We start from the raw sequence: 27,736 nt of genomic DNA on the forward strand, positions 1-27,736 counted from the left end.
AAAGAATGAATCAAGGATTCTAACATAGAATGACAGCAACCCACCATTCCCCTGGAAGGGCTTCTCCATGTACGTCTATACATTTGTCTAAGAAATGAGGTATCTCTCCAAGTTCTAAGCCACTAGGGACAATTTCCATGGCCTGGAGGTCAGCAACTGCATTAAGCACATTTTAAAGATTGAGAAGGGGGCATGAAGCTGGGTGACAGAGCAGCTGGGTGTAAGAGCCTCAGGTAATAGTATCCATAGGGGTCATTTGCTTCTGAGCTTTCTGAGAATTTCCAGGTTTTCCACTTTGGTTTTGTAGCCTAGCATCTTCACCTTTGCCAGAATGCTGTTTTATTCTCAGCTCTTTCCCATAGGAGACAATACTGACGCAATTTCCTCTAGCTTTTGCTCTACGTGGATTCCAAGCCTAGTTTTCAAGATCCCACGTGGAGAGTAGTGGTGAAATTAATTACTCCTGAGAGCTGTGCAGCTTCTTTAAAACCAAACTCTTAAGCTGCATTAGTCCCTCTTCAAGCCTGGTATTTTGGAAAATTTTCAGAAAGCTTAGGCATAGTCTGAAGCTGTGGGATGTTTTCCCCCCCTTTCTCAGCTAATATAGTCATTGTCTAAACAACAACAAAAAAAATTGGAATATCACCTAGCCTTGGTTTTGCTGAATATCTACAAGTATGAAAAGCTTGATCTCCTTTGGGTAGGCTTATTGTCTATAACTGTGGGTGAGATTGAAACGTGTACACATATCAGGAACCGGAACTGAGTGTAGAATGTGGCTTTGGAAAGGATTTATCCATCTTTCCATTCATTACTTTATTAAATTCTCCTTTGTGCAGATTTGTGTTATAATTGTTCAAAGATTTGAACCATGTGTGTTCTCTGTGCCATAGTTTCCTCGTCTGTGAAATGAGGATGATGAGAGATCCTAGCTGTCGGAAATTCTCAGAGATAGGCCTTGTTGCCCCCATTTTTCCTGTAAGAAAACAAAGACTTCATAGGAGATTAAGTAACTAGCTGGGATGAGGCCGAGCAGGGTTCTAAGCGGAATGCATTGCACTCCAAGGCCATTTGTTTATATTTACTATATTTATATTATACTGCCTCCTCCTCTTACGGTGGCTTACGGAGGAAGCACCGGTGATCTCTGCTTCTGAAGTGCTCACCTCCCTTAGGGACCTGTTTCAGTTGTTACCTGTCGTCTTCAGCGTACAGTAGCTTAGAGACAGCACACCTACTCAGAAGAATGATTCTAAGGCTAGATGGGAAATGTTATGCAATTGAAGAAACTCTTTCAGCTGGAGCTCTGACTTTCTGCAGGGGTTGGCCCTGCTCTCTCTGCAAGCCTCCCATCCGCCACCCCCACTCTCCCATGCCCCCACTCCTCCTGGCCCCAGTCATGGGCTGGGCCAGATTGGCAGCCCCTCTGACTGGCAGCTGAGCTCTGTCTTTCTCCGTAGTGCAGAGGGATTATTAGGATATAACCAACAAAGGTCAGGGCCAGCTTTCTGTTCTGCCCTAGCATCTGTCTGGGGAGGTGTATAAGCCCAGGTGACAGTCCTTTAGAAATTCTGAATGAAGTACATTTCTTTCTAGAAGGGGTTTGAGACTAGAAAATAGTGAGTACTCACTTTGAGTTCAAGATTTTCTCACTTGTCAGCATTTAGCAATGTCTTTAAAATATTGACGTCCCCCGCCCCGCCCCGTATGATTGCTCTTCTATTTTTATGGAACGGGGGAGCTGAGGAGGAGGGTGGGGTGTGCTCACAGCCTCTTGCTTTCCCCAGGCTTCGTGGAGCTCAGCCTGTACGACCAAGTGCGGCTCTTGGAGAGCTGCTGGTTGGAGGTGCTCATGGTGGGGCTGATGTGGCGCTCCATCGACCACCCCGGCAAGCTCATCTTTGCTCCAGACCTCGTTCTGGACAGGTGAGAAAAAAATACTTTGTGTTTCTTCTCCGACTGGTTTGAGTGAGGCGCTGAGTGAAGGGGGAACAAAGTCCTGGGTTCTGCAATTAAAACCTTACTCCTGAGAGGGCAGGTAAGAGGAGGATAATGTCATGAGTTCCTTCACTGGGTCAAGAACCCAAGGAGAGCATGGGCACAATGATTAAGTGTCCTGTGGCTCATTCTTACCTTTTCTTAGAATGAAAAGAGCATGGGCACAATGATTAAGTGTCTTGTGACTCATTCTTACCTATTCTTTCAGTGTGGCAGCATTCACTGGCCAGACCACAGCAGGGGCCTGTGTCCTGCAGGGTATGTGGCCACTAAGTGTACACGTCAACTTAGATTTTTCTGCACTAAAAAACTCCATTTTCAGGTTATAATTTTAAGCTGTCCTGCTGTTTTTTTCCACGGGTAGGGACCCTGTACATCTCCAGCTATTTGGACAGGTGATGAAATTCTTACAAATCTACCAAGCTTATTTTAACATGCTTTAACTCACTCTAACTACATGTACTGTATAGCATTTTTGGCAATAGCCGTGGAACGAATGGTTATTAAAACCAGATGAAAGTTAACGGAAACTGGGGAACGATAGTGTTAATGTGATAACTTGGTTGCATTTAGTTTTCTTTTGAAGATGGTGCAGAAAAGGAACCAATTTTTAATTGACTTAGGTGAACTGTTCATGGAGGGAAAGCTAGAATGTACGACACTCAGGCTTTTTAGGAGAAAAGTAGAATGCTTTCTTGGGGTAAATTTGAACAGTTTGAAAATCTCCATGGAAATTGATTTCCACATTCCTTATATTGAAAAAAGTGCTAGTGTTGAATATTCAGTCACATTTGACTCTGTGCACAAAGAAGGATGCCTAGTGTTATGAATGGAAAGGATCTGCCCCTTGGCATTGCCTCTTTAGATCATCAGAAGATCCCCATGCACACCTTACTCAGATGAAAAGTAATAGCCCAGGGAATTAGCACCCATTCTGTCTGTTGTCATGGATGACAGCATTGACAACACTGTTCTAAGTAACAGAGGTGTGTTGGTGGAGAACAGGGCCATTGGGAAGATCTGGAGTGTGGACTGTGGCTCCACTAGGAGCAAGCCCAGAGGGAGGTTCTGGAAGCCCAGACCCTTCAGTAGCAATCAAACCAGCTAACTTATTGGCTTCCAGGCACCATCTTAAGCACTGATATGTGTTAAGTCATTTCATCTTCACAACAGCCCTTTATGGGTAAGCACCATTATTATCCCTGTCCTTCAGATATGGAAACAGGAGGTAGGTAACTTACCTGCAGTTAGCAAGTGATGCAGCTGGGCACAGGGGCTGGCTGTGAAGTTCACACTCTTACCTACAACAGTACATGCCTCCCAGCGGGATAGAGAACTGGAAGAGGAAAGAGGAGGAGGCCAAAAGGCAAAGTAACTTTCTACTTTATTCTTTTATCTCAGAATAACTCTGTTTCACTCTCTGTGCACCTCAGTAACCTGCTCCTCCTCATCTCAGGGTACCATGTTGCGAGGCAGGCTGCAAGGCCAAGCACCTAGCCAAGCCATCAGTCTCATTCATTCATTCATTCACTCATTATATTCCACTTGGCATTTAAAGGCACACACACACACAAATATACACACAAAATTCCCTAGAAGTTAGTGCTAGGAAGAAGTTCTATCCTTTGGTGAACCAATAAATTTGCAGACTTTGGGACTGTGTTATTTTATTTTTTGCCTTGATTTCTAAAATTGATGCCACGTTTAGTGTTTATTTTCAGTGACTATTTCATTCCTGGTTTTTAGTACAACTAACTTACCTCTTTGTGCGGGTTCTTTAACTCCCATGTGTATATAAATTACTGTAAATTGACACCAATCCCAGATAAATTTTAGGCTTACCTGTTGGTTAAGTAATAGAAGAAAAAAAAGTAATTTTTCTTATATGTTATTTAATAGACTCACATTACTTTATAAATATTTGGATGTCTTATTTTTTACAACATAGAAATTGAGTATATTGAGGATGAAGGAGGAGTTCTTAGGAATTGTAAATGCATTCACATTGAACAGGCATTTTTTTGGAGTGCCTACTAGTGGTTATTTTTTGTTGCAGTCCCTACTTGATTTGAGCACTCTGTAAATTATAGAATTTCAATTCCGAGACTCTTAGTGCATCTATTATACAGATAAATACATTTTAATGTAATGGGTATGTTTCTGGAGGAGCTGCTTATTCAAAAATGTTCAAAATGTGACTTATTCCAAAAGTCAGGGATCATGCACCATAAAAGTGTTCTATTGTGAATCTTTTTTGCAACGTGAATAAATAATTTTCACACTACATGAAAATAATTGTCTTTTGGTAGATTGTCCTGTCAGAGTTCCTTTAAGTGGTGGTATGACCATGTAAGCAGTGAATACAATTAAATTAGCCTATTTATTTGTGGCGACTGAGACTATAATTTGTTTCCCTTTATTCTTGTTGAGGCTTCTGCAGCGAGAAAACTTGAACCTACTGAGGATGAGAGGAAAATCCGGGTATCTCAGCTTATTTCTAACAAGGTAGTTCTTTTAGTAATCACTAGAATCCCAATTCATGTGAAGATCTACCACAGAATCTGAACTTCTACTTGCTCAAAAAAATCATATATGCTAAGACATTATGTGTCCTTAGCATCAATAGGAAACTGTCAAATGTTATTAAAAAGTCAGAGGAAGTGTATGTTTATGGAGTTCTGTGGACTCACAAGTGTAAATGTACTGAGTTTGCATTCACCTCAGGTATTTGTATATTGAACTTTCTTCAAGAGACTGACAGAATTTTCACTTCTGAATTTGTATTTCCCTTTTGTACTCAGATCATTTCACCTGAGTTCAATATTTCAGTCCTTCCCATGAGCTAAGCTCTCCCAACCCTACTGCCACCCACACAAAGATAGACAAACTGTGGTCTACTAGCCACATGTGTGCTGCCAGCGGACCTATATATGCCAGTACAAGACAGTGAACCCCAAAGGGAAGCCCACTCTTTCAACACGTTGTCCTTGGTATCAAACAGAGTATTTTTCTTTTATAAAGGGAGTGGTTATCAAATATAAGATAGTCCACATGGAACTACTACTTTTATTTTTATTTAGCACTGGTTTATGGGGAAATGGAGTGTAAAAGTAAATTTCCATGAGTAGTTTGGTTTGATTGATATATTGTTTCAGTATTTTAACATCCAACTCATATACCCACTAGGTTGAATTCAGATCTTTTAAACCTGTCTTAATTTCTTACTCGTAATTCAGTGTCAATCATAGTTACTTACAGAATAAATGAAATAGGTCTCATTGATTGTAAAGTCCTTCCTCACTCTGTTCTGTATAACTCATTTTAAGGTAGAACTCTATTAGGGTGTCCTTTATAAGATATTGTACCTTATTGCCCCTATATTTCTCATTTATTTTCTAGAAATGTATTTGTTTTCTACAGCCTGTGAAGTGAATAAAAATATTCTAACCTTGCCACCCCTTGAATGAGATGGTTGGCTCTCACACCTGCTGGAGAAAGCAATCAGACCTTGCTCTTTACAACTGGTTGAGAAATTCACTTTTTCCATGCGGTACATATGTCCTGATTACTTTGAGCTGCAGCATTTATCAAGGCCTAAGATACCCTAAAATATAAACTCTACCTCCATTAAAAAAAAAAAAATTAGTTATTTATTTTGACTGCACCGGGTCTTAGTTGCGGCATGCGGACTCTTAGTTGTGGCATGCGGGGTCTAGTTCCCCTGACCAGGGATGGAATCCGGGCCCCCTGTCTTACCCACTGGACCACCAGGGAAGTCCCTCTACCTCCATTTTTGAAATATGAATTTACATTTTAAATGGTATGTATTTCGATGAGGAAATGGTGCTAACTTCAGTATTTAGAGATGTGTTTTTAGGCACAGGTGGCAGCTTCTGCAAAATAGGATTGATTTCAAATGAGTCTCCTTATCGTACTACTTGGGGAGGTGTGTGTGTGTGCGTGCACACATGTGCCCGTGACCCCACCTCTGGGTCTCACAAAAGAGTAAAGAGCCAAACTATTAAATTGTCAATGCAGGACTTGTTGGATATTTTGTTTTTGCCCCCAGAGATATTTTAATACTAGCTTTTCTCAGTATCAGATGTTCTTAAACCCACCAATTACAGTTTCCAATAATTAATTGTCCTAGGCCGAGTGATTTGATGATTGGCTTGCGGGGCATTCAAGTGAATAAGTGAATAAATATTTCTTGTGCCTCTGCTATGTGCAGGGCATGCATGTCCTTACTGGACATTAGCAGCAGGCTGCCTGGGAAAGCCCAGAGCAGGGGAGGTGGGCGGATGGCATTTGGAGGGCTGGGCCTTTCCTATAGATTTTGGCACCCTTTGCCCAGGGCTCTGATTCTCCAAGGTGGCCTTTCCCTTAGGAGTGACTTCTAGGGGGCACTGACATTTTATCACTTAACCTGTGCACTTTCAGGAAGTCTAAACTGGTTTCCAAAGTTACCGCGCTTGTTTGCCAGTGTGCGCGGTTTGCATACTTGGAGCTTTGTGTAGTGAGCTTGCGGGGGTGTGAACGCTGTGGACTGCAGGATCCTGGTAAGCGGGCATCCAAGCATAGCACCAAATAGGAAAGGCTTTAGCAGGATTGGTAGTACCCACTGGTGCCAGTTCACTTGAACTCTACAGAGGCCCTTTCTCCAACTACTACCATCACTGGAAATGTCCTGGCTTGGGGTTGGGAGAAGGAGGAGGGACCAGCCAGTGTTCTTTGAAGATCTCAGTTCCCCTTCAGGAGCTGCTACAGACTGAAAATGAAACTTGCAGAAACTCATGGCCACCATAGCTGCCCTTTGCTGTGTACTGCAGGCTTTTAGAAGCAAATGAATGTTTCGTGGTGAAATCATTTAACTGCTTGCTTGTCAAGGACTTCCAGTAGCTCTATGACTGATGATAATGGAAGTTGTTTTGGGAGCAGTGAGGTGGAATAATGTGTGTCTGGCTGGAGTGAATTGAGGCTGGTATTTTCTAGGTACAGTTCAAGTAATTTACTTCAAAAGTATGCTTAAACATTCATTTCCGTAAGGAGTGCTCAAAAGAATCTCTATTACATAGTCCAAAGTTTGTCTAAAACTTTTGCTTAAAAATAATCTTTGGCACATCAAAATTACCATGTCTCCATTTCTACCTTCCTTTCCTGATTCTAATCCATCTTCTGTAATTGTGATTTCTTTGTATGTCATATTAGCTTTTCTTCAAACTGCATTTAAATGTCTCTTAGTTGCCCCACCAGTTTCTAGTTGACCACCAGGATGTGAGAGTTAAGCCCTAGATATAAAGTAATATTTCTTCTTGGGATATTTGCTTCTGTAATGTTCAGTCTTTCCTCATTAATACTTCAGAGTTTTTTGATGAGAACATGGACTGTGTCATTTTAGTAATATGTGTCATATTGAGGGCTGGTTGGCTGACATAGTTTAGGTCAAAAATAACAGAAATGGTATTCCTTTAAGGAAAACATTTGGTGAATAGGTAGGAGGAAAATGTACTTCCAGTGCACACTGTTGCCTAAAGAGTTTATATTCAAATGTTTGCTTTATGGACTTCTAGGAAATGCCCTGTCTTCCTTATATAAAAATAATTCTAGTAATTTCACATTTCTGGGTGTGGTCTCATTACTATCTTGTTATAGTTAAAGGGTATACAAGATGAAACTTGAGATTAAAAAGAAAATACTCCTTATTGCTTTCGATGGTTACCGGAAGCTGTGTGTTCCTTACATTTCTAAATGGACTTTTGTAGGGATGAAGGGAAATGTGTAGAAGGAATTCTGGAAATCTTTGACATGCTCCTGGCAACGACTTCAAGGTTTCGCGAGTTAAAACTCCAACACAAAGAATATCTCTGTGTCAAGGCCATGATCCTCCTCAACTCCAGTAAGTAACCACACAGCTGGGCCATGTTTTATGGGGGAGAGATGCTGTTTCTAGAGCTGGCATGGTGTTGAGGAGTACTGAATTTCTTTCTTTTTTTTTTTTTTTTTTCTGAATTTCTTATTTTATTTAAAAAGGGGAAAATGGCTTTCTTTCGGACTTTTCTGTTTCATTTTATAGGCATTTAAACTGTAGTTAACTTCTGGTAATTTGAATATAAATTATTCGTTGGGTGAATTACTGGTAGTAATTTAAAAAGTAGCTGAAACCACTCTACTGGAAAAGGAAAAAGCGAACTTCAAAATGTTTACCTCTCATCCTTTTTTCTTTTTTTGACATTTTAATTTATTTCATTGTGATGTAATTGACATATAACACTGTATTCGTTTCAGGTATACAACATAAATGATTTGAATTTTTTTATAAATTTATTTTTATTTCTTTATTTTTGGCTGCGTTGGGTCTTCGTTGCTGCATGAGAGCTTTCTCTAGTTGCAGCAAGCGAGGGCTACTCTTTGTTGCGGTGCGCGGCTTCTCATTGTGGTGGCTTCCCTTGCCGCAGAGCACGGGCTCTAGGCACGCAGGCTTCAGTAGTTGTGGCACACGGGCTCCAGTAGTTGTGGCTCGCGGGTTCTAGAGCGCAGGCTCAGTCGTTGTGGTGCACGGGCTTAGTTGCTCCATGGCATGTGGGATCTTTGCAGACCAGGGCTCGAACCCGTGTCCCCTGCATTGGCAGGTGGACTCTTAACCACTGCGCCACCAGGGAAGTCCCAGATGATTTGAATTTTGTGTATATTGAGAAATGATCACAATAAGTCAACACCCATCACCATACATAGTTAACAAAACTTTTTTCTTGCGATGAGAACTTTTAAGATCTGCTTTCTTAGCAACTTTCAAATATGCAATACAGCATTATTAACTGTCGTCACCATGCTGTACATTATATCCCCATGACTGATGTATTTTATAACTGGACTTTCAGCCCCTTTTCGGTGTTTATACGGACCTTTTACATGGTTAATATGCATTTATATTTACTATTTTGGGTTCTGCTTTTACAAGTTCATTTATTCATTCATTCACTAAAGATGTAGAGGATATATGTATTCCTGCCCTCCCATGGCTCATAGAGAGAGAGAGAAAACAAATTCGCTAAAAAGAATGATCTCAGTGCTATCACAAAGTGTGTGCAGAGCACTGAGTACTCTGGGAAGACAGGAGGAGAAGTGCTGAAGTGGTTGCAGAAGGGAACGATGTTTGGGTGTTGAATGAGTTGATGGGCAGGTGGGAGGGGTAGGCAGGGAAGAATGAAAGGACGAGGGTAAGCCAGGAGCTGCAAGTCATGCAGTGGAAGAGCAGGGGGAGGCGGACAAGGTTGTAAAATGCAGTGTTGAAGATTACTGAGTGTAACTCCTGTTGAGAATTGTTGCCTGGGGCATTGAGCAGCCCTAGAAGAGGGTCAGGCAGGGAAGTATCATGGACAGATAGGCTTTTTTTTTTTTTTTTTTTTTTTTGTGGTACACGGGCGTCTCACTGTTGTGGCCTCTCCCGTTGCGGAGCACAGGCTCCAGACGTGCAGGCCCAGCAGCCATGGCTCACGGGCCCAGCCACTCCGCGGCATGCGGGATCTTCCCGGACCGGGGCACGAACCCGTGTCACCTGCATCGGCAGGCGGACTCTCAACCACTGCGCCACCAGGGAAGCCCCAGATAGGCATTCTTGAAAGGTCACTCTGGCTTCCGTGCGGAGGACTGACTGGAGAGGGGAGAGACTGAGGCAAGGGGCCTAACAGGAGTTATTAGGAACAATGAGAGCCAGAACTAAGTTGGTGTGGAGGGGCCTGGGAGGAAGGGACCTGACTTGAGGGAAATATATGGGTTAGAGGTGGGAAATGAGGAAAGCATCTAAGATGTATGTATGTTGTAGCTTTGCTGTTTTTTTTTATTATATAAATAATACCTGGTTATTGTAAACATTCAAACAAAAGAAAAACATACAAAGAAGAAAATAAAAATCACTAGGAATCCCCCCTCTCTGCCCTAGATAACCACAATATCTTTGGTGACTGTTCTTTAACAGCTCTTGATAGAGAGATAGATATGTACACATATGCTCATATATAAAATTTTACATAAACAGCATAGCATCTTGTATTAAAAGTTATGGAAACTTTGAAGGAGGCTTGCTTTGATCCCATTTTTTCTTGATCCTTCCACCCAGACACCAAGTAGCTAATCTTAACAACCAGAGGGTAGCCTTTATACCTTCTTCCATCCTCTAATAATCATTTAAAATAATACCTCACCTCCGGTATATACACAGACCTTTTTCCCCCCATTTAAAAAACTTGGGACACTACATACAAATACTTCTTTGCATCTTGCTTTTTTCCTTTTCAGAATGCTGTGAAATCCCTTCAGGACAGTGAGGAGAGATCTAACTCAGTCTTTGAAGCAAGGGCATTGTCTACATCGTTCAGCCTTTTCTCTATTGATGGGCCTTTGTTTAATATGCATTTTCTATTTTTTTTTTACCATTATAAACATCGCTACAATTAATAGAGACGTATTATTTTGCACACATTTCTAAGTTTCTGTGTAGTTTTCATCCTGTTCAGTTTGCTGTCTACCTGATGGTATTCAATCCAGCTGCTGTACCAGGTATTGATTGCTTTGCTTAGCTGTTTACTCTTGTTGGGCCTTTAGGTTATTGTTTTTTGTTTTTTTTTTTCTTTCTTTCTCAAATAATATGTATGTCCAGGTTTTAATTCTCAAGTGATGACTTACAGACTTCATTTGGGCAATATATGGGGCTTTATTACCTAGATTTTATCCAATTTTAGAGCATAGTGTTTGAAACAGCAGAAATCTGTGAGATGGTATTATGCTACTTTATTTTAAATCAGACTAAGCAGCAGTTCCTGAAGCCAAAACTCAATGCAGAACCTGTGGCCACATGGGTCGCAGGCTGTCTCCAGATGTGGGAGCAGCTGACCTCTCCCCCTCCAGCCTATATTCATTTCCTCTCTAACAGGTGCTCTTGGGCATTGGCACTGGTTTTGATGAAAGGGAAACACATGGAGCAGTGCATCTCAAACTCTCTATGGTGAAGCACCAGGTTTCTTTTTCTTTTATAATTTCCAAATTGTTATAGATACTTTATTTTTATTAGAGTATAGTTGATTTACAGTGTTGTGTTAGTTTCTGCAGTACAGCAAAGTGAATCAGTTATACATATATCCACTCTTTTTTATTTTTTTTAACATTTAAATATTTATTTATTTATTTGTCTGCACCGGGTCTTAGTTGCGGCATGGGGGATCTTCGTTGCTGCTTGTGGGATCTTTGTTGCGGCATGCAGGATCTAGTTCCCTGACCAGGGATCGAACCTGGGCGCCCTGCATTGGGAGCATGGAGTCTTAACCCCTGGATCACCAGGGAAGTCCCTATTCACTCTTTTTTTAGATTCTTTTCCCATATAGGTCATTACAGAGTATTGAGTAGAGTTCCCTGTGCTATACAGTAGGTCCTTATTATTTACCTGTTTTATATATAGTAGTGTGTATATGTCAATCCCAATCTCCTAATTTATCCCTCCTCCCCTCCTCCCTGGTAACCATAAGTTTGTTTTCTACATCTGTGACTCTATTTCTGTTTTGTAAATAAGTTCATTTGTATCATTTTTTTAGATTCCTCATGTAAGCGATATCATATGATATTTGTCTTTCTCCATCTGACTTACTTCACTTAGCATGATAATCTCTGGGTCCATCCATGTTGCTGCAAATGGCATTTTCACTCTTTTATGACTGAGTAATATTCCATTGTATATATATACCACATCTTTATCCATTCATCTGTAGATGGACATTTGGGTTGCTTCCATGTCTTGGCTTTTGTAAATAGAGCTGCTATGAACATTGGGGTGCATGTATCTTTTCAAATTATGGTTTTCTCCAGATATATGTCCAAGAGTGGGACTGCTGGATCATATGGTAGTTCTATTTTTAGTTTTTTAAGGAACCTCCATACTGTTCTCCATAATGTTGTACCAATTTACATTCCCACCAACAGTGTAGGAGGGTTTCCTTTTCTCCACACCCTCTCCAATATTTATTGTTTGTAGACTTTTTGATGATGGCCATTCTGACCAGTGTGAGGTGATACCTCATTGTAATTTTGATTTGCATTTTTCTAATAATTAGTGATGTTGAGCACATTTTCATGTGCTTTTTGGCCATCTGTATGTCTTCTTTGGAGAAATATCTATTTAGATCTTCTGCCCATTTTTGGATTGGGTTGTTGGTTTTTTTGACATAGAGCTGCATGAGCTGTTTTTATATTTTGGAGATTAATCCCTAGTCAGTTGCTTGCACATATTTTCTCCCATTCTGAGGGTTGTCTTTTTGTTTGTTTATGGTTTCCTTTGCTGTGTGGAAGTTTTTAAGTTTAATTAGGTCCCTATGTTTATTTTTATTTTCATTACTCTAGGAGGTGGATCAAAAAAGATATTGCTGTGATTTATGTCAAAGAGTGTTCTGCTTATGTTTTCCTCTAAGAGTTTCATAGTGTTGGCCTTACATTTAGGTCTTTGATCCATTTCGAGTTTACTTTTGTGTATGGTGTTAGGGAGTGTTCTAATTTCATTTTTTTACATGTAGCTGTCCAGTTTTCCCAGCACCACTTATTGAAGAGGCTGTCTTTTCTCCATTGTATATTCTTGCCTCCTTTGTCATAGATTAGTTGACCACAGGTGCGTGAATTTATTTCTGGGCTTTCTGTCCTGTTCCATAGATCTATATTTCTGTTTTTGTACCAGTACCATACTGTTTTGATTACTGTAGCTTTGTAGTATAGTCTGAAGTCAGGGAGTCTGATTTCCTCCAGCTCCAATTTTTTTTCTCAGGATTGCTTTATCTATTTGGGGTCTTTTGTGTTTCCGTTTAAACTTTAGAATTTTTTTTCTAGTTCTGTGAAAAATGCCATTGGTAATTTGATAGGCATTGCATTGAATGTATAGATTGCCTTGGGTAGTATAGTCATTTGGACAATATTGATTCTTCTAATACAAGAACATGGTATATCCTTTCATGTAGATAGTTACTTTTGTGAAATAAAAATAAAGTACTAGAAAAAGAAAAGTGCAAAATACAAGCCCTAGTATTTTGTTGTTACATTCAACTGATTTAAAATTACTCTATCAATTACTGTAAAAGTTTCCAAATGCTTACCCTCAATTTCTTCTTCTCTCTTTGTGAACTGGTAACAGATGATACTTTGAGTAACCCTGGTATAGAGCATGGAGAGCTGTCCGGGAGATAGCTGGATCAGGAGGTGGGCGTGGGGGGAGGAAGTTAGGTCTTAAAGGAGAGGAGGGGGGAATGAAGAAGGAATTTGAAGGTCATGTGAGACTCAGAGACCCTGAAGACAACCTTTGGGTACTTCCTGGTTGGATCTCAATCTGGCCTTACTTGCCTGACAGGACATTTCCCCCACACCCAGTACACTCCCTACCGCAGTTCTAGAAAGCAGACATTTGTGAGTAGAAATGGTAAGTTGTTGGACAAATGAAAATTGTAGGGAAAGCCAAGAAGACTCCTAAATGCTTTGGAGCTTCTGGCACCTTCTTGACATTTATTGTTACCATTCCCCTTCTATAAAATAATATGAGGGCCCAGCTTACATCAGTGATTAAGTTGATGTGCATATAGGAAATGTCCAGGTGGGACATATGAAACTGTGGAAGAAAATCAACTTTTTCTGACCTTCTCTTTGAATTTACCTACAGACGTTACCTCAGATTTTTGTTGTCATTTGTCTTTGTTAAAGGCAAGATTTCCCTGGAAAGTTCATTCCCACCTTGGTACAGGAGGATCATCAAATGCCAGATTATGGGGCTTCTCTTACTTGCAGAAATAATTTAGAACTCTTTTCTGTACAGCAAAGTGCTCCTTGGAAAGCAGTTTGTTTCTTGTTACACCACTTTGCAGTGTAAAGCCTTATGTTTGGCAAGGCTCCTCACAGTCATTTTAGCCTCTGGACATCATATTGTGTTGTTGGGAAACTAGAAACATCTGTGCAAATGGGAAAGCCTAAGGCTACGGCATTCCTCCTGCAGCATCTGACAGAACTGCCATGTAGAGAGAATTACAGAGGGTGAGGTAGGCATGTGATGTAATTACCACTTGGGACAGTAAGTGAGTAGGATTTGTTTACAGTAAATCCCAATTTAAGAAATCTTTTCTTAAGAAATTTTTTTGGCTTGGTAGTCATAACGGCATTCAAAATGAATTTATCCTGTTCTGCGTTGCTGTTAGGAAAATGGGGTTCTGTTTCTGTGGGAAAATTTCCACTGTCAGGAGAGGTGAGTCTTTTCCATGCTAGATTTTAAGCATCTCAAGTTACAGGCTTTTTTCTTTTTGATTATTTATAGCATTAACTTGAAAACAAACACAGGGACAGAATCCACTTAGCCACCTTGAATTTAAACAACCCTACAGAATATATAAAACAGACATTGGACATTGGACAGTGACTCCCAAGAGAATAGACACAAGGTGATCCATTTGACCAGTTTACTGCCTGGAGCCAGTTTCCAGGCTGCAATACAGGGAGAAGTAACCCAGGTAGACACCAGTGGTCTCCCTGAAATGAGGGAGCAGAGTTGTGAATTTGGGAAGGCTAGGATTTTCAGGGGAGAGAACTGGAGAGGAATGAGCTGGACAGAGAGGCTTTAGAGACCTGCAGAGGATCCCCTTCAGGTCTTCAACTGAGCATTAATTTCATGCTTATGATTCTAACCGAGGGCAGGGAAAGAACCACCAGAAAGGAGCGGGCAGAACAACACTTGGAAGTTCACACAGGGCCAGGAATAGTTCACGTTCTCACCAGCCACAGGGAAAAAACCTTCTACTCTACTGGATGTTGGTTGTAGTACTCAGAAAGGTATTGCCTCAGTAGTGAGGTAACATAAGCCCTAGACTAAAGGCTGCCCTGCTCCTACCAAATGAAACTTAAAAAGCAAGTCTGAAGGATCAAACTATTGCCAAGTAACTTAACTGCATAAAGCTCAAGACTATTTAAAGGAATGGAAGAATATCCAGCACTTAACAGGGTAAACCAATCACATGTTAGCAAGCATGGAAAGAAGCAGAAAATATGACCTATTATGAGGAAAATGACAATAATTGGAAAAGACACCAGGTGATGCAGATGATAGACTTAGTAGACAAGGGCATTAAAACAATTACTGTAACTATATTCCATATGTCCAAGGAGTAGAGGAAAGCATGAACAGGTTAAGGAGAGACATGGAAAATATGAAATACACACAAATTAAATTTCTAAATGTGAAAGCTATGTTTTGATGGACTTACGTCTGATGAGGCATAGCAGAAGAAACAATAGTGCCTGTTAAGCAAGAGCAATAGAAACTATCAAAAAAGAATAGAAAGAAAAAAGGGTTTAAAAAATGAACAGAGTATTAAGCTGGAGTGGCTACATTAATATCAGAAAAAGTAAATTTTAAAGCAAAGAATATTTCTAGGAATAGAGAAGGTAATTTCATAATGATAAATGAGTCCATTTGTCAAGAAGACATAACAATCCTAAACATTTATGCACCAAATAAGAGAACCTCAAACCTTATGAAGTAAAATCTGATAAAACTGCAGGGAGAAATGGACAAATCCCTTATTATAGTGGGATATTTTAATACCCCTCTCTCAATAATTGATAGAATAAGTAGACAGAAAATCAGTAAATATAGGGAAGACTTGAATAACACTGCCAGCCAACTTTACCTAATTGGCATTTTAAAAACCCTCAACCCCAAAACAGCAGAAGACACATTCTTTTCAAGTATTCATTGAATATTTACCAGGATAGACTATATCCTGGACCATGAAACAAGTCTGAATACATTTAAAAGAATTTAATTTGTACAAAGTATTTTCTTTGACACAATGGAACTAAATTAGAAACCAATATTAGAAAGATCTTGGAGAATTTCCAAACGTTTGGAAACCAAATAACATATATCTAAATAATCCATGGATCACAGAAAAATAATCAAAATTAAAATTAGAAAGCATTTTGAACTAACTGAAAATGAAAGTGGAACACAGCAAAATGTTGGGGTTGCAGCTAAAGCAGTAGCTTGAGGGAGGGCTTGCCTGGTGGTGCAGTGGTTGGGAATCCACCTGCCAGTGCAGGGGACTCGGGTTCAAGCCCTGGGCTGGGAGGATCCCACATGCCGCGGAGCAGCTAAGCCTGTGCGCCACAACTACTGAGCCTGCACTCTAGAGCTGGTGAGCCACAACTACTGAGCCTGCACTCTAGAGCTGGCAAGTCACAACTACTGTAGCCTGTGTGCCTAGAGCCCGTGCTCCGTGACAAGAGAGGCCACTGCAATGAGAAGCCCGCGCACCGCAACAAAGAGTGGCCCCAGCTCGCCGCAACTAGAGAAAGCCCGTGCACAGCAACAAAGACCCAACACAGCCAAAGATAAATAACTAAATTAATTAAAAAAAATAGTTTGAGGGAAATTTATAGCATTCAAGGCCCATATTCCAATAAAAGGAATATGTCAAGATTTTTCTTGAGGTAGGCTTGTATTGCTACAAACTTACCTCTTAGAACTGCTTTTGCTGCATCCCATAGATTTCAGATCATGTGTTTCCATTTTCATTTGTCTCCAGGTATATGTTTATTTCCTCTTTGATTTCTTCAGTGACCCACTGATTTTTTTTTGTAGTATGCTATGTGTTTGTGTTTTTCGCAGTTTTTTTCTTCTAGTTGATTTCTAGTCTCACACTGTTGTAGTCAGAAAAGATGCTTGATGTGATTTTAACCTTCTTAAATTTATTAAGACTGTTTTGTAGCTTAGCATGTGATCTATCCTGGAGAATGTTCCATGTGCACTTGAAAAGAATGTGTATCCTGGTTTACATGTACACCAATGTTCACTGCAGCATTATTTACAATAGCCAAGATATGGAAGCAACCTAAGTGTCTGTCAATAGATGAGTGAATAAAGAAGATGTGGGATGTGTGTGTGTGTGTGTGTGTGTGTGTGTGTATGTGTATGTATGCACACATACAATGGAATATTACTCAGCTATTAAAAAAAGTGAAATCCTGCCATTTACAGCAACATGGAAGGATCTAAAGAGTATTATGTGAAGTGAAGTAAGTCAGAGAAAGGGAAATACTGTATGATCTCACTTATTTGTGGAATTTAAAAAACAAAACAGACAAAACAAAAATAGACTAATGAATACAGAGAACAAACTACAAAGAACAAACAGGTGGTTGCTAGAGGGGAGAGAGAGTGTATGAAGTAACTGAAGGGAATTAAGAGATACAAACTCCAGGGCTTCCCTGGTGGCACAGTGGTTAAGAGTCTGCCTGCCAATGCAGGGGACACAGGTTCAAGCCCTGGTCCGGGAAGATCCGACATGCCACGGAGTAACTAAGCCCGTGCACCACAATTACTGAGCCTGCGCTCTAGAGCCCGTGAGCCACTACTGCTGAGCCTGTATGCCACAACTACTGAAGCCCACGCTCCTAGAGCCTGTGCTCCGCAACAAGAGAAGCCACTGCAATGAGAAGCCCGTGTGTCACAACTACTGAGCCTGCGCTCTGGAGCCCATGAGCCACAACTACTGAGCCTGCATGCCACAACTACTGAAGCCCATGCTCCTAGAGCCTGTGCTCCGCAACAAGAGAAGCCACCGCAATGAGAAGCCCACGCACCACAACTAGAGAAAAGCCCTCACGCAATCATGAAGACCCAATGCAGCCATAAATAAATAAAAATTAAAAAAAAAAAGAGATACACACTCCAGTTATAAAATAAGCCATGGAGATGTAATATATAACATTAGGAATATGGTCAAAAATATTGTAATACCTTTGTGTGGAGACAGATGGTTACTCGACTTATTGTGGTGATCATTTCATAATGTATGCAAATGTCAAATCACTATGTAGTACACCCGAAACTGACTTAGAATTGTATGTCAACTATAGTTCAATTAAAAAAGCTAGGTCTGAAATTAAGGACCTCAGCTTTCAACCTTAAGGAAACTTAGGAAAAGAAGAGAAAATGAAACCCCAAATAAGCAGAGGAAAAGAAATAATAAAGGATAGAGTGGAAAACAATGGAACAGAAAAAAAGAAAATAGTAGATGAAAAACAAGAAAGTCAAAAGCTGATTATTTGAGATCAATGAAATTGATGAGCCTCTGGCCAGACTGATCAGAAAAAAGGAAAGAAGATACAGGTTACCAGTATCAGTAGTGGGATAGGTGATGTTATTTTTCTGCAGATATTAAAAAGAATAATAAGGTAATATTATAAATAACTTTATGCCAATTCGCTTGAATATTAGATGAAATGGACAAATTCTTTGAAAGATACAAATTACTGAAACTCAATCAAAAAGAAACTTAAAAATTCTGAACAGCTATATATCTATCAAAGACATTGAATTTGTAGTTACAAACTTTCCCACAAAGAAAACTTCAGGCCCAGATGGCTTTTCTGCAAGAATTCTACCAAACATCTAAGGAATAAGTAATACCAAGCTTATACATATTATTGCAGAAAACTGAGGAGGTGGCAATACTTTCCAACTCATTACTCTGATAGGAAACCCAGACCAACATATTGGAAGAAAAGAAGACAGCAGACCAGTATCTCTCATGTATACAGATGCCAAAATTCTCAAATTTGTTTTTTAGAAATAGAATCCAATCATATATTGTGAACAAGTGTGATTTTCCCAGGAATACAAGGTTCTTTAACTTTTGAAAATCAATCAACAGGGACTTCCCTGGTGGGCCAGTGGTAAAGAATCTGCCTTCCAGTGCAGTGGACGCGGGTTCGATCCCTGGTCGGCGAACTAAGATCCCACATGCCACAGGGCAACTAAGCCCAAGCGCTACAACTACTGGGCTTGCACACCTCAACTAGCCGGTGTGCCACAAACTACAGAGCGAGCCCCTGTGCTCTGGAGCCTGTGCGCCACAACTAGAGAGAAGCCTGTGTGCCGCAATGAAAGATTCCACGTGCTGCAACTAAGACCCGATGCAATATTTATTCAATATATTTTTTTAATTCAATAAATAAATGAGAAAAATAAAACCATGTCATATTCATTTAAAAAAGAAAATCAACATAATTTACCATATTAACAGAATAATAATGAAAAACCATGTGATTATTCCAATTGTGCAGAAAAAGCATTTGACAAAATCGAATGCCCATTCCTTCTAAAAACTCTCAACAAACTAGTAACAGAAGGAAACTTCCTTAACCTAGTCAGGGGCATTAATGAATAATCTACAGCTAATGGTATACTTGCTTGTTATCAGGAATAAGCCAAGTATGTCCACTCTCATGAATTTTATTCAATGTTTTACTGGAAGTTTTAGTGTCATAAGTCAAGAAAAGAGAATAAAAGACATCCATCCAGATTATAAAGGTAGAAGTAAAACTCTTTATTTGAAAAATGTGATAATCTGTGTAGAAAACTCAGAGTCTACAAAAAAGTGAGTTTACCCAGATTGTGGGATATAAGGGAAATATATAAAAAATAATTTTATTTCTATATGGTAGGAATGAATAATTGGTAATTGAAATAAAAAATCAATACTATTTACAATAGCATCAAAAATTGTGAAACCTTGGGCTTCCCTGATGGCGCAGTGGTTGAGAGTCTGCCTGCCGATGCAGGGGACGCGGGTTCCTGCCCCGGTCCGGGAAGATCCCGCATGCCGCGGAGCGGCTGGGCCCATGAGCCATGGCCGCTGAGCCTGTGCGTCTGGAGCCTGTACTCCGCAATGGGAGCGGCCACGGCAGTGAGAGGCCCGCGTACCGCAAAAAAAAAAAAAAAAAAAAATTGTGAAACCTTAGGATAAATTTGACAAAACATGTGAGACCACACATTGAAAACTGCAAAACATTGCTGACAGAAATAAGAAATCCTAAATAAATGGAGAGAGATGTTAATGGGTTAAAAGATTCAGTATGTTAAGATGTTAATCTTCCCCACAGATAGTCTGTAAATTCAACTTGATCCTAATAAAAATCTTAGCAGTAATGAACTAGATACAATGCTTTTGGTCCAGAATAGGGATATACACTCTTACAGTTAATGAGGGCTCTGATCCTTACCAGGCTTAGAAGAGCATGTTCCTCTCTGCTGGGGAGAGATGGGCTGAGGGCAGCACCATCCGAACTTCCCTCTCAGCAAATCCTCTTCCGCGGTGCATAGGTAAGATGTGAGGGTGCCTGGTATTACTCTATTATATATACTCAGTCTTTGATATGGCTCCTGAAACTCAGAGACAACAGAAAATGTTGCATTTAACACAACCTATTACAATATTTATTAAAGTGTTTTAGAAACTCTAGGGTGTTATGTGAGTGTTATACTTAATGTAACAGCGTATCCAAATTAAGAGTCCTGAGACCAGCCATCTTGTCACCCAGAAACCTGGAGACTAGGGAAGTCCTCCCTTGGATAGAATTAGAGGCTACTGAATCTAGGAAACAGAGTGGAATCAATCTGCAAATAATGAGTCTTTGAAAATATTTAAAATTAGGAATAAGATCTATGTATCCAAATAATTTTAGGGCTTTGCAAACTTTTGTGACTTTTCATTACAAAGTTTTCATATGGATGAAACTTTTCATTAAATGAAAGAAATAGTTAGAACCAGGTAAGCCTATTTTACATGAAGAAGATTATTAAGAGATATCAACTCAAGCCCTGGTTCACTCTGAGTTTATAGGGAGGGTTCCCATGACGTGGGTAGGTGGAGAAAGCCAAGATACAAAAGGACACACAGAAGGATGCTGAAGAGGCCAGATGGGTGCTTTTCTGTTGATGGAGAACATGGGGGCAAAGCATTGTAGGCATCAGCCTCCTGGGTCCATGTCACCAACACCTTTCCAACATCAGTCTGTTCTTATGGTGCTGGGTTAGGAGGTAGTGATAAAGGGGATGGTCATAGCTAGAGGTTCTTTCCTCAAAGCAAACAGGCAAACAAAACCCCACATACACCTCCCAAAAGCCAGAACATTTTTCCTTTGGTTAGTATTCTGGAATTTTTATTAAACACTTTATCTCTTCTGATTTATTTGCTTTCAGTTGAGGCGAGCTTATATCTTCGTCCTTTGAACCCTTAGGACCTGGCAGATGTTGGGGGGTTGCCCATCTCTCCCCATGTGCTGCTCAGAATGTCATCAGGTGGGCTGGTGAAAGGAGGACACAGCTGTTCCCAGGCGATAAAGAGGAAAGGAAATTGTGTCCTTGATTTTATTTTACTTTCTTTGGTATGTGTGTGGTGGTGTGCCAAGATCTTGACTTTTTTTTACTGTATTTCTTTAGTTTTAGGAAAAGTCATTTAATTTCTAAATGAAAATCTGATGTTCTTAACTCTTGGGGGCTGGGAGGAGTTAATCCTTACCGTTTCCTGTGTGTCTGGGCAGTGAGCATCCTGGGGGCTTTGTGTCTTGTCTCTTGCCCCTCCTGGGGCCTGCCACTTAGCGATTACCCTGTACCTACGTGTCTGATGAGCAAGAGGGTATGTGAATGCCCAAAGTGCAGGCACAGCACTGCTGACTGAAAAGAGAGGCAGGCAGCAAAATGGGTATTCTACAGCCCAGTTCCTTCCCAGGATGATTTTATATAGGTTAATCTTTTTGTACGTAAAATCTTTCCCCATATGTAAAAGTGATACGGCACATGCCTTTACAGAACCACAGTGACCCCTATCCCCAAACCCCTCATCAGTGATGGACCCTGAGCCCTGTATGGAGCTGTGCTGACCCCACAGCCTGTAGAAGATCGTTGGCAGTGACTGCTCGTTTATGAAGAAGGTGACCCAATAGCCAACACAGGTTATCTGAGGGGAGCCTTGGTCAGACGTAAGGAGGTACTGAGGAGCTTTTATGTTACTGCAGTTTTGGTTCTGAAGATTCATTTTATTACTTTTTAAAATTACAGCTTTATTGTGATATTCATATGCCATTCAATTCACCCATTTAAAGTGTACAATTCAGTGGTTTTTAGTATATCTATAGACTTGTGCAGCCATCATCAAAACCAACTTTAGAACATTTTTCATCACCCTAAAAGAAATCCTGTACTCCCCAATCTAGCTGTCACTCTCCAATCTCTGTCCCACCTATAGTCCTGGGCAACCACTAATCTACTTTCTGTCTGTATCGATTTGCCCATTTTGGACAGTTCATATAAATGGAATCATAAAAATGTAGACCTTTGTGGCTGGCTCCTTTCACTTAGCATGATGTTTCACCCAAGTTGTAGCATGTGTCAGTACTTCATTCCTTTTTTTTTTGGCATTCTGCTTTTTATTTTTTTATTTTTTATTTTTATTGGGGTATAGTTGTTTTACAATGTTGTGTTAGTTTCTACTGTACAGCGAAGTGGAGTTCCCTGTGCTATGTAGCAGGTTCTCATTAGTTATCTATTTTATACATATTAGTGTATATATGTCAATCCCAATCTCCCAGTTCATCCCCTCCACCTTTCCTTCCTTGGTGTCCATACGTTTATTCTCTACATCTGTGTCTCTATTTCTGCCTTGCTTCATTCCTTTTTATGGCCCAGTAATCTTCCACTGTATGGATATACATCTTGTTTATCCATTCATCAGTTGGTGGACATTTAGGTTGTTTCCACTTTGGGGCTATTATGAGTAACATTGCTGTGAACATTTGTATACTAGCCAAATATTTTTATATTTTCACGTTTTGTCACTTTAGACTGACATATGTACAGGTATGTAATTTTGACTCCTTTTAGAATCCAAAAATGTAAGATTTCTTTATGGCAGTAGAAATACATGGAGCACATTTCATGTAGCAGAATAGACTAAAGGGTAGTTAAAGAAAATACTTGTTAATGCAGCCAGGGTCAATTTTAAGGGAAAATAAGCTTAAAATAATTTTCTCTAAGCTTTCATTTGATTTATAATTTTCTGTGTATGTACCTAAAATATGCATCAACATGCATATTTATCATTTCAATTATAATGGTGTGATTGGCTAAAAATTTAAACCTATGTAAATTCAGTCTAATTCTTCCATTTATGAGTGCTTACTCCATGCCAGTCATTGTAATAGGTGATGGGTATATAAAGGCAAACAAATAGGGTCTGTGCCTGCACAGTACTTATTATGTCCAGTCTCACTGAGGGTCAGAGCGTGTATATGAGGACATCCAGCGTGTAGGACAACGTGCTGCCCTCTGCTGGGGAAGCACAGGGCACCTTTGGAGCTTCAGAGGAGAGCCCAAACCAGAGGGAAGTCAGGGAAGCTTCCACAAGGAAGTTCATAACCAGGCTGGAATCTAAAGGAGGAATGGATGTAGATAAGTAAGAGGAGGGGATGTGGAGAAGAGGAGGAGATGGGGTGGAGGAGGGGAGGGAAGGAAGAGCATTCCTAAGCAGAAAGCTCAGTATGCTCAGGGCATCACCTGTTAAAGGAATTGAAAGCAGTGTTCAGGGTGAGGTGTGCGGGGAACTGAGGATGCAGAGAGCAGAGAGAGCCCTGGTACACTGTTAACTGCACCAAGTGGTTTGGACTGTACCCCAAGAGCTGGGAATTCATTTAAGGGCACCACATGATCTGCATTTTTCATTTTGGACACTCAAGGGCATGTTGAGTGGAAGGTGGGGGCAGTGAGAGGGCAGGTTATTTGCCATGGGGGTCAACGGGAGGCTTGACCCCAGCATGCCAGGGAGCCTGGAAGAGTCCCTGTGAGGAACATGTGAGCAGATGGGTTAGAGCAGCAGCTTCTGGGCCAAAGATGAATATTTTAAATCTGCATCATCAGACATCATGGACGGACGTGCCCCTAGGGATGTGGCGAAGCGCTGCACTGGCATGGTTGTGGTTCAGTATGTCCCTTGCCTTAACTGGAGTGAGTTGAGCTGAGTTGAACTGAGTTGCATTAATTGAACTGGAAATGCCAATAAAAGTAGAGAACAAAAACTGCCAAAACCAATTCTGTGGATGATAGAGTGCCAGCCATCCTTCGTTCTCATTAAAGTCAAAAGTCAGCAGCTCCCCTGTTGACTTCACGTATTTGCTATTTATTCTTTGAAATCGAAAGCCTGGAAGAGAAGCTAATTAATTCCCTGCTGCCAGGAATCAAGGAGTCGGGTTGGTAGGCGAGGGGGTAGTAGGGCAAGATTTACCTGAGCGGTTGTTTTGCAACCTTTGGGAGGCCAAGTATCTCAGTCCCGAGAGTCAGAGGGGAATTAGACACCGGGCCAGGCAGGAAAGGGGAAGCGACCTACCTCGTGGGGAGGTAGACATGTGCCTGTAAGCTTTGCTCAGTGAGGAGCTGAGGCTGGAGGAGCTGTGTGACTGGTCAGGGGTCAGAGAGCGAGAGATGGAGGATATAGAGTAGGTCTGTCTGATTCCAAATCGGTGGTCTTCCTGCTCCAGCAAGGCATCACCTGAAGTGAGATGCTGAGGGCCTGGACAGAGGTGGCAGTGGCCCTGCCGTGGCCGTCTGCGCGTGGCACACAGGGGCGGGGGGAGGCGGCATAGCGGTGGTGATTAGTTTATGTTTATTAAACTCCCCATAGATGAGGGGCCCTCTTAGGGACTAGGAGTTGAGTTAATCTCACTTTCTGACCATCTCCATGTGGGTATTTGTTGCTGCAGCTGAGATATACCATGTCATGGTTTGAGGCAACTAGATACATTTCCTGCTTGGCAAGGCCACACTTTTGGGCCAGGGGGCCCTCTGAGAGGCCGTTGAGTCTGCCTGCGTTCATCCGGCATTCAGCTGGAAGGCTTTCCCTTCCAGCTCAGTGACAGGGCTGGCTCTTGGGGGACAAGGACACCATGCACAGGTGAAGCCATGCTTTTAAGGTTTCACCAGACATGCAGATGTCAGAGCAACCCAGATCACTTTGGCCTCCTTTCTGGAGAACATATGCATGCCTAATGGCTGAGCACATGACTTCCGTTTTCTCCTCTCAGGGCGGTGACTCGTGGCTTTTTTATGCTTTGTCCAGGTGTGTACCCTTCAGCTGAGGCACCCCAGGAGCCTGACAGCAGCCGGAAACTGGCTCATCTACTGAACGCTGTGACGGATGCTCTGGTCTGGGTGATCGCCAAGAGCGGCATCCCCTCCCAGCAGCAGTCCGTCCGCCTGGCTAACCTGCTGATGCTCCTTTCTCACATCAGGCACGCCAGGTACAATCCCTGCGGGGGCCGCTCCACGGGGTGCGTGGTGGGAGGGGGCTGTGCACATGCCCAGAGGAGGGCGAAGAGCTTTGGAAAAAGGGTTTTGCCACTTTGAGATGGAGAAGGCAGAATTGCCACCTTTAAGGGAAAATGAACCCCTGAAAGGGAAGGGGGTGCATCATCAGTGCACACACCTGTAACCAAAGACCGGCCACGGCAAGCACTGAATGTGGCGTGGTCCTCATAGGAGCTTTTGATGGCGGCCTGTGTGGCTCATCTGTTTTTCAGTTGCTGGGGCTTTTAGCTTGTTTATGGAGCTCTGAAAGGGGCAGTTAGTTAGTTCCTCTCCTAGAGTGAACTGCCACCTCTTTCTGCACTACCCAGGGCTGCGGTCCTGAGGTCTTTTCCGGAAGAGGTTAAACCCAGCTCCTCTAGATCAGCTCTGAGGCTGGTGATTTGGGGAGGTACACAAAGGCTTCCCTAAGAGCTGTTCTTTTCTTACGATAGCATCAGGTTGTTAAGAGTGAGACCTAAGAGAACTAGTGAGCCCAGTAGGTTTGGGACGGCAGGGCGTGGGTAGAGTGTATTCAGGATATGGAAATTGTGTGCGCTCGTGGAGGGGGATGGTGTGTGATGATGGTTTCATGCTGGTACCATGCGGCTCAGTGCTTGATGTCACGCAGGAGGAGGGTAGCCCTGCCATGGGGCTGGAAGAGGGGACATGAGGATGGAAGGTAGGTGCTCCCTCGACGAGGAGGGAAGTCTAGGGGTGGTGAGAAAGGACAACACACACCTCAAGAATTTTACCAAGGGGGAGGAAATGGAAATGACCTCCGCCTCTGTTTCCTCTTTAATGATTACTCGGTACATGACCATTTGCAGAGCAGAAACAGTCCATCCTCATTAATTACAGATTTCCTATTTGTGAATTTGCCTGCTTGCTAAAATTTATTTGTAACCCCCCAAATCAATACTCACGGCACTTTTGAGGTCATTTGAGGACACGTGCAGCATGGCAAAAAGTTTGAGTTACCCATACTTACGTTACCAGCAGGGGTCACACGCAGTGCTGCTCTGCCTTCTCGTTTCTGCTCTCATACTGTAAACAAGGGTCCATTACGTGGTCTATTTAGTGCCTCATTTTGCCATTCTTGTACTTTGTTGGGGATTTCACTGTCTAAAAATGACCCCAAGCATAGTGCTGAAGTGCTCTCTAGTGTTCCTAAGTGCAAGAAACCTGTGATGTCCCTACCGAAAAAATATACGTGTTAGATACACTTTGTTCAGGCATGAATTTTAGTGCTGTAGGCCGTGAGTTAAATGTTAGTGAATGGACTGTATGTGTTAAATAAAGTGTCTTTATAACAATAACTCAGAAGAAACAAGGTTATGTATTAATGGCTGGTGAAAATGTTGGGACCTGGACCTCTCAGAACCTAACCCTGTATTTCTCCCAGTAGCAATGGTTCAGTGTTTGCGAAGACTGTGTAGACATAACTGTGGTGAACAGCGAGACCCCATTGCACCATGTGCCGGTGCTATCAGGCCATTGTGGGTGGGTGGTGGGACACCAAGGCCCATAGGACATCGTACTTGTCCTTACGTGTAGATCACTGGAGGAGACAGATGCAAGAACCATAGCTAGCAAAGGGCTGGAAGAAGCGCAGGGGTTGGGGTGGAGGACTGGCTCTGTCGGGGAAGATGTCAGACTTTCCTTGGCTGCTTCAGGAAGGAATCTCAGCACCTTTTTGTCCCCCTAGTAACAAGGGCATGGAACACCTGCTCAACATGAAGTGCAAAAATGTGGTCCCCGTCTACGACCTGCTGCTGGAGATGCTGAATGCCCACACACTTCGTGGCAGCAAGTCCTCGGTCACAGGGTCCGAGTGCAGCCTGGTGGAGGAAAGTGAGAGCAAAGAGGGCTCCCAGAACCCCCAGGCTCAGTGATGCCAAGCCCTGAGGTGTGGTCAGGCTGCAGAGGAGGTCAGAGGCCGAAGCGTGAACTCCAGCACAAATCGTGAGCCCCATCAGGAGGGGGCGGGCTTCATCGGCTTTCTGCTGTGTGATCCCTCATATGGCCCCTCAATACCATCCTTCCCCGACCTCCCTACTTCCCGGAAGTCAGGGTGAGAAAGCCAGTGCTCCTTGTCACCAGGGGGCACGTTTGAGTGCAGCGTTTATGTCTTGCTTGGCCTCATGGGATCTCATTGTGGTCCCTCTCACTTCCCATCTCCCTCCCACCCCTTGGAAAACATCCTCTTACAGCTTTTGGAATGACTGGTGGAAATCTGACTTGGAAGCGTTGTCAAGTAGAAAGGGGAGAGAAGGTGGCACATGCACAGGAAGGGGACTAAGCCTCATTGTGCCACTTAACCTGCCCACAGAATTAGTCCTTTGTATGCTGCCTCTGGACCGCTTGATTGTAGGACTGAAAACCACGATGGCAGTCAACTAACTGGTTCCACACACCTATCTCACAGGCCTGTGAGGACAGGTGTCACGTATTGCTGTGACTCTATCCAAGGCCAGAGGGAATGTGACCTAGGGAACCAGTGGTCAAGCTGAGATGCGAGCCACGTTCATCCCCCAAGACCTTGCTGCCGCC

General features: G+C 42.0%; 1 protein-coding gene across 3 annotated transcripts in view; it reads left to right on the forward strand.

The window, feature by feature from the left end:
* The window catches only part of ESR2 (estrogen receptor 2), a 188,442-nt gene that overhangs the window by 26,184 nt on the left and 134,522 nt on the right, over window positions 1-27,736 (forward strand). Inside the window, exons 5-8 of one of the 3 annotated variants that reach the window (XM_065871888.1) lie at window positions 1,788-1,926; window positions 7,761-7,894; window positions 24,960-25,140; window positions 26,892-27,316. In XM_065871888.1, the coding sequence (XP_065727960.1) occupies window positions 1,788-1,926; window positions 7,761-7,894; window positions 24,960-25,140; window positions 26,892-27,078 (641 nt within the window). In that variant the 3' untranslated portion in view covers window positions 27,079-27,316. Of the gene's footprint in view, window positions 1-1,787; window positions 1,927-7,760; window positions 7,895-24,959; window positions 25,141-25,618; window positions 25,621-26,891; window positions 27,317-27,736 lie in introns of those variants that run through there. The other 2 variants (XM_065871889.1, XM_065871890.1) reach the window with 2 other exon arrangements.

This window comes from Phocoena phocoena, chromosome 2, assembly GCF_963924675.1.
Source record: "Phocoena phocoena chromosome 2, mPhoPho1.1, whole genome shotgun sequence".
NCBI classification, from domain to species: domain Eukaryota; kingdom Metazoa; phylum Chordata; class Mammalia; order Artiodactyla; family Phocoenidae; genus Phocoena; species Phocoena phocoena.